This window comes from Triticum aestivum, chromosome 6D, assembly GCF_018294505.1.
Source record: "Triticum aestivum cultivar Chinese Spring chromosome 6D, IWGSC CS RefSeq v2.1, whole genome shotgun sequence".
Taxonomy (NCBI): Eukaryota; Viridiplantae; Streptophyta; class Magnoliopsida; order Poales; family Poaceae; genus Triticum; species Triticum aestivum.
In genome coordinates, this window is record NC_057811.1 from 468,509,922 (window position 1) to 468,517,562 (window position 7,641).

Consider the following 7,641-nt stretch of genomic DNA (forward strand, 5'->3'; position numbering starts at 1 on the left):
GATGCATTGGTTTGTCCCAAAAAATAGGATAAAGGTTATTCATAAGCTCAGCTCTTCTTCCGGCATGCGTATGCTTACTGGCAGAACTACTCCCTCCATCCCACATGTATGACGTTTTAGATTGCAAATATATCTTATATTATGGGACAGATGGAGCATAATTCAGATCAGATCGGCCAATGAAGATAGATTTCATCATCACACCATCACGCAGTTTCACTTACGTGCCCTTGTTCATTGCTTATTTCAGTTCATATAAATATCCTAAAAAATTTACAACTTGCCCTACGTTCAGTCTGATTCATGACTTCCGATAATTCATCACATGTCCGTAGCACGGTGACGTACTACGTGGAAGAACAAATTACTCACATCTACGCGTGAAGCTGACCTTAAACTAACTAAACCGAACCTGCGCTTTACAATATGGTTTGGAAGATAATTTCAGGCACTTGCCTGGTAATTTACACTTGACACGCACACAGGAAAAACGTCGCGCCTTCCGCGCCACCAAGTCCCGCACACACACGTATGCGTCGTCGCGCGGGTCCTGCGGCGACCGGCGAGCTTATAAAACGGGGAGCGCGCCCACTAGAAGGCCAGGACTCCACCCGCAACTACCGCCGTACTCGCTCCCCTGATCTCATCTCCACCGAGAAGCCAACCAACAGTCCAAAAAGGGTCAGACGCCCAAGCCACCATGGCGAACCCATCCACGAGCTCGAGGCCGTCGTTCGCGGCTCCTAGTGGCACCAAGCTCAGCTGCCTCTGCTCGCCCACGAACCACCCGGGCTCCTTCCGCTGCACCCGCCACCGCAACCCGCGAGGGCGACCGCAGACGTCGTTGCCGTCGTCCTCCGGCCGCGCCTCGCAGCCTGCTGCGGCGCCGGGAGCCAGCGCGACGGTGCGCGTCGAGGGGATCATCAGGAGCGGTGGCGTCGGCGCGGGCGGACGGACCGGCAATCTGCGCGCGCACCTGCTGCGGCTGGTCAGCCCGCCGTCCTCCGGCTGCAGCGACCACCGCCGCTGCCGCGACTTCAAGCCCCGCCCGTCCAGGCTGGGCCGCCTAGCCGTGACCGCGTGAGGCGGCCGGCCGCTGCCCACCTGCTCTGCTTCGCAGCTGGTAGTAACTACGCAGCTCACTAGTAACTACTGTAGTGGTGAACGGTGCGCCTCTATTTCGCGCGCACCGACGCTTGGATCCGTTTATCTTGCAGATACTAGCTCCGAGCCTAGGATCGAGTACTACACTGGAATCAATGCTTTGTCACGGTGCTGATAATTACTACTCCTTGTATGAATCTGCACGCATGTTCCTAGTAATTTTTGCAGAGGAATGAAACGGATTAGTACTTTCTGTCTGTGTTATCTAACTTATTACTGTGCTTACCTTTGTGCTGTTCTGTGGATTTACTAGTGGACGAGAATGGTACAAATTCTCGGGGGTTTTTTTTTCTACAGCAGAATTTCTTACTTGGCTTGTCATAATTCCGTTCAAAAAACTATACTGGTGATGATTCCCTTTCAAGCCTCTGGATGATTTCGCAGAAAATATTTCCAAGTTTCTTTATCTTTTTGTGGGGAATACTTTTGCTTTGCTTAGCTAGCTGCAGAAAAATGAAGGTAATTAAGTTCACTCACGAGACGTCCATGACTCTAAAACTAATCGGACAGCAACGTTCTTTATGTGTTGGTCGCGTGTGGGTATGTGCCTTGAGAGAGCGCGTCTCAACTTCCCTTTTGTTTACTTGTCCGGCCTGAACCTTCGAGATGATTTTTGCCCGCTTTAATTACTTGTTATTGTTAGCTCAGCTAAGTTTCTCAGTTTTTTCCCCACGAGCAGACGCGGTGTACACGCTGCTAGGAGCAGTATATTCTTGGTAATATTATTTTCCGACTGATACTTCTCCACTAAGTTCTCGAAGTGAGGTCCAAAAGGAGCCTGCACAGTTGGTATTCTATAATCAAATCACATGGCTTGCAGACTTTAAAGGTTGATATATTTTTTCTTGGAATGGATTCTCGTTACTTAAATAGACATGTTGCGATCTGCGAAAAGAACGGTCTAAATTTCCTCAAGGGAGCGCCTAACCAGTAAGAACATCTCTAATCACCCATCAAAGAAAGAACAGAATCTGGCATAATGAAATCCTGAAAGAACTTATCATATTGACATATTTTGAGGCGTTAAACCCTAACTAACGGGAAACCCTGTACCAATAACTACTCAATTTTTGAGGAGTTAACCATCAGAAGAAGCCTTTTCAGCTCAATTTTGAGCAGCTCACACCCTCCTCGAATCTCCTCTTTGCTCCTCTCACTGAAAAAACGGTTCAACGGGTGGCGAGAGACAAAATTGACCCCCATGCCGGTAAATTTGCGTCGATTTCCCGCCCAAAACCCTAGACCCTTCCTTGTCGCCCCCATTTCTCCCTAATTCGCTGGTGCAGACTCCCCAAACTATCACCGCTATCGCTCCAATCGCCAGGGCTTACCGCCTACCGTGGCAAGGTGGTGGGGTGTCGCCACATCGGAGGTCATCTCCATCGATTCAACATCCTCAGACGACGACTTCGAGGACGAGCGGGAGGCGGCGCAGCTCACCGTGGCCATGGCAAAGGAAGCCAAGGAAGAGAAAGAGATGTGAGTCAAATGAGAAGGAAACCAAGGACTAGAGCGGCGCCAGCGACCAAATCCACCCCCTCTCGTGGGACGAGGCAGAACGGAAGTATGTGCGGGCATTGCTCGAGATAAGGAGGAGGACCGAGCGACGAAGGCGCGGATCATGGCAGATCCCGCCGACGAAGTTGCTAGGACCGATGCCGAAGAGGAGTTTATGGCGGTCCAGCAAGCTTTCTAGCAGTCCATCGCGAACGAGCGTGAGACGGAGGCCAACCATCGGCTCTTGGCTGAGGGGCATCGACACCGCGCAGTCTTCAATGAGCTCGACGCCGACAAGGACTCACGATCCTCCGTCGGCGGTCATAAACCTCGACTCCTCCCCAGATCAAAGCTCGGTTTAGCTTTATCTAGCTGTAAATAAGTGATATCTACTTTAATTATGAACTATGATGTTGTGTTACGAACTACTATTATGTATAATTATGCACTTTGTGGTCTTAGTCTAATTTCAGTTTGAGTTTTGAATGATATGTGTGTGCACAATTTAGATTTTGAGTTTGATTGGAGGGTTTGATTAGCTGCTCACATTTTTTCTTAACTTGAAATATTTGAGTAATTAAGATTTAAGAAGGATTTTTTTAGGATTCAGTTAGGGATGCACTAAGTTACTGGAGACCGGCCTGAAAATAAAATATAAACATTTTGTCTGAATGTGTAAGCTGGGTTTGGTTTTCTTCTCTCTGCACACATTCGTTCGTATAGCTAGCACCTCAGTTCAAACGACCATTACTTCACGCACCATAATAATGTGGTATTCCTATATTGTTTCCATTTTAGAGATACAGGATCCTGAAAAAGCATGCAAAACAATACTACATGCCCTCTGGTTCCAGTGATCAGCCTTCTGGCTAATTGTCCTAGGAATGTCTTTGTTTGAATAGAGCTCTCTAAATTATTCGTCCGAAGAAAAAGTACATACCCTACACACACGCAAACCCTACCCCTATGAGCACCTTCAGAGAATGAGCCGACATATAATTTTGAGATTGACGAAGTCACCACAGACGCCTCGTAGTCGGCGGGAATGTTTCCTCTCAGTGCACGCGCATCGCCGGAAATCCTGAAATAAATTCAGGAATAATGCGAGCACCAGAATTTGAACCTGATGGGCTAGAAATAACAGTGTCGTCCTAACCATCCAACCACAAGTTGATTCGCCCCTGACCGAACATTCGGTATGCAGTTGTTTCACCCTTCGTGCAGTTTAGCAGATTTACCTCTCCAACTGTTGAAGCGCCCGATATGATCGAATCAGCCGCGCAGCACCAGCGCATCATAATTAATGGTTTGTTGTTTCCACATGACACGAAATTCAAAGATCCGTATGAGACTATATAAAGTCCAGAGTTCAGACCAAATTAAGATCACATGGTTGACATTGGCATGTTGCCCTGTTATACAGGCCAGCCTAAGCCTAGCCATTGTATTACCCTAAGCCAAGGGAAGTGGACTTTATGTTGCAAACAGACTCTGAACCTGTACACGTCTGCGTAACCTAGAACCGGCATTACAGGTCAAAGGGAGCACGACGGGGACATGCCACTTCCAAGTCAATTCCCAACCAGTTCACAGGGAATCGAATCTCCCCACGTCCCACTCTCTACGGCTCAGACGCAGTTGTCCGGCGGCACGCACGCAGAATCAAGCACAGAGAAAGTACTCCTCTGTGCTTGGAGTTAACTGATCCAGCTCATTTGCCGCCATGGCAATTTAACTTGGCTTTAAACTGAGTCTCCGGCCGCGCGCATGGCGGCGCCGCCTGTTCGGCCGGTTGCCTCCGGCACAGGCCGTTTACCTTCGTGCGCGTTTGTTGAACATTTCCCACCTGGACCAACGGAAGTCGTATCTGTCCTGACACTTTGGAAAAGCAGTCAGTTTCCATGGAAGGCAATTCTGAACTTTTACAGGAGGAGAATTAAAAAGAGTAGGAGAACTCGTTGCAAATTTGACTAGCCTTTTACTGGAGGAGTACAACTAAAAACTCGTCGGATGTTCAACGAGTTCGTCAGGCTAATGGTTTATTTCACTATCATATCAGCAACTGCACCTGGTTTTCTATGGAGCAGATACTCAACAGATCCATGCTGCGCGCTCCTGTGTATGAACATAAATGGACGACTTTCTGTTTAGCGCGTCTTCTATGGTTAGCATTTTATTGTAAATAGACGTGGAAGGAAATTCTCGATTGATGGATGCCATCTTGTTAATTAGAAACAAAACCTTCCTTTCTCCTTCTCTTAGAGAAAATGTATTCGCTCCAATAGAACATGTTCCTTTCTGTATAGACCAACAATTTTTTTGTGTGGGTGGTATAGACCAACAATTTGACTATAGATCAAGGATAAACATTGCAGTAGATCGAACAAAATTAAACGAAAAAGACCAGCAAATAGCAAATGATTGAAGCAAATCGTTATGTTTTGGTGGAAACATTAAGAACACATGATCAAAACATTTACAATTTGTTAGAATGTGAAAATTGGACAAATTATGAAATCAAAATTGGCTTTGTACAAATGGAAACATTCGACAGCCACTGAAATTAAAATAATCTGCAATTGAAGTATTTCTCAGTTGACATACAAAATTTTGCTGTGCCGGCTATTACACTGGTTTCTTGTTTGTTATCATACCATTACTTGGAAACAAATAAGTTTTTTTCCTACATGTATTCGTTCGAGGTAATTTAATTTACATGTTGTGTTTGCAAGAATATCACATGCAAACACAATTGTAGGTGGTTTTTCATAGAGAAAAGTATATTTTGCGTCCCTCAATTCTTGGCGGAGTCTAGATTTGATTCCTCAACTTCGAAACCGGACAACTTGCACTCTCAACTACTGAAACCGGACAAGGTTCATCCCTGGTCTCAGCTTTGAGCGGTTTTGGTGCTAACTCACGCCGGTTTTGACCGATGCTGACTTAAATACGCGTATATTTTTCGAATCCGTGAATCTTTTGAAATTCATGTACGTTTTTTAAATCCGTGTACTTTTTCATGTTCACGCAAAAAATTCAAATTCACATATCCTTATGAAATTCGCACTATTTTCAAATATACGTACTTTATCAAGTTCACACAATTTTCCAAATTCGCATACATTTTTATACTTCAAGTATTTTTCTCAAATCCGCGTACTATTTCCAAGTTCGTGCATTGCTTTCAAATCTATGTACTTTTTCAAATTCATGAACCTTTGTAGAAAGTATGTGGACCTGAAAAAAAAACGGACTTGAAGAAAGTACGTGAATTTGAGTCAAAAGTCAAAACACGGTCAAAACCGGCGAAAGTCAGCACAAAAACCGGTCAAAACCGTGTTCAGGGACGAACCTTGTCCGGTTTTAGTAGTTGAGGGTGCAAGTTGTCTTGTTTCGAAGTTGAGGGACCAAATCTAGACTCCGCTTGAGGGGTGAAAAATATACCTTTCTCTTTTTCATACCCCAATCATATCACAAATAAGTGATATTTCCACAAACGCAAGCTATTAAAACCTTTTTTTTTTACTGTAAGCATCATTTAATTTGTTCGGATTGAAAATCTGAAAACATTGTGTGTAGCTTTGTCTCACAAAAAATATTTACAGAATCTTATAACTTTCTTGGTTGTGTTATTTCCACATGCCTAGAAACATTCAGCTACTTCTGAAACATTTTTTTTAGGATTCAGACGCACAAAGTCAGTAGTTCGGACCACAAATCAATTCGGTTGACATTGCCCTTACCCTGCCTACAGGGTAGCCATGACAGCACGTCATCGGCCCTAGCTAATTGTTCTGTTTTCAAGTCGGATACCCTGTGCCCGAGGGAAACGGACTTTGTGTTGCAAACTCTGAACTACTACTAGAGCAGCAGAGCTAGTGCAGAAACCGGTAGTATTTCACAGGTCAATACGAGCGGAGCACGACGGGGACATGCCAGTGCACACCACTGCCAAGTCAAATTCCAGCCCCCGATCCCCCAGCAAGATCTGCAAAGACAAATAATAAACCAGCACTAATTCACAACGAATCGAATCTTCTCGCCCCGTTTTGTGTGATAGCCGATAGGGCGCGCCGCGCGCACCATAAGTCGTTCATGGCTGCTCACCGTATCAGAGCTTCCCGAAGGCGCCGCCCGCTCTCGCTCTCCGTTGGTACATTGCCTTCGGCGCAGGCCGTTTACCTGCGCTTTGCTGACTCGATGAACTTTTTTCACCGGCTTATTGTTATCGGTCGCGCTCGCGTCCTACCTGGACCAACGGAGCTCTTATCCGTCCGGAGATATTGGAAAAGCGTACTCGTGTACGCAGCCATCAACGGCACTGAACTTGTCCAGGTTCCGTGCCAGGCAGATCTCAGAGTAGCTCCAGCCCGAGCGACTGTGCACTGCTGACCCGATGGTGCCCTCCAGCGTGGGTAAGTCGTGTCGAGGGCTCCAGGCAAGGGATACCGACCTTCCTTCGGCAGCAAAGTCCATTTGTGCGTCCGCAGGCGCGACCGAGTCCGGGCTCCAACGGTGCTCAGCGCGGGCATATATGTTGCGATCAAGTAATTCCGACGGGTCATGACGTTCCAAGGTTCCTTCCTGGTTCGCGAGTGCCCGTATGATGATATTTGACCAGTTTGTTGTTGTGACGTTCCAAGGGAGTACCAAGTAGCAAGTACCAACTCGTCAGATACTCAACCCTTGAGCAGAAAATTGTTACTTATTACTCCCTCTGTCTCGTAATATAAGAACACTAGTGTAAAAAACGCTCTTATATTACGGGACAGAGGGAGTAATGTTTAATATGACTTTTTTTTGTCAGTATACCGTTCGTTCAACTCATTTTTTTGGTCCGTTCCGCATGCACTGTATGTAGTATTTGATAGAGAGACAAGAACCAAATGACAAAGAAAACAGAAGGTAGAAAAACTGTGCGAGCCCACTGTTCTCCAAACATCTTCATCTTCTCGCTCAAGTTAAAGAGTTGGAGGGGGA

General features: G+C 46.1%; 1 protein-coding gene across 1 annotated transcript; it reads left to right on the forward strand.

The window, feature by feature from the left end:
- The first annotated feature begins 599 nt into the window (after positions 1-599).
- Positions 600-1,357, forward strand: LOC123142052 (uncharacterized). The gene has a single exon (XM_044561079.1). The coding sequence runs from the start codon at positions 701-703 to the stop codon at positions 1,082-1,084; it is 384 nt and encodes a 127-aa protein (XP_044417014.1). The 5' UTR covers positions 600-700; the 3' UTR covers positions 1,085-1,357.
- Positions 1,358-7,641: the final 6,284 nt, after the last annotated feature.

Bases quoted from the DNA above. Each gene is read 5' to 3' on its own strand.
- LOC123142052 (XM_044561079.1), top strand. From the start codon at position 701: ATGGCGAACCCATCCACGAGCTCGAGGCCGTCGTTCGCGGCTCCTAGT.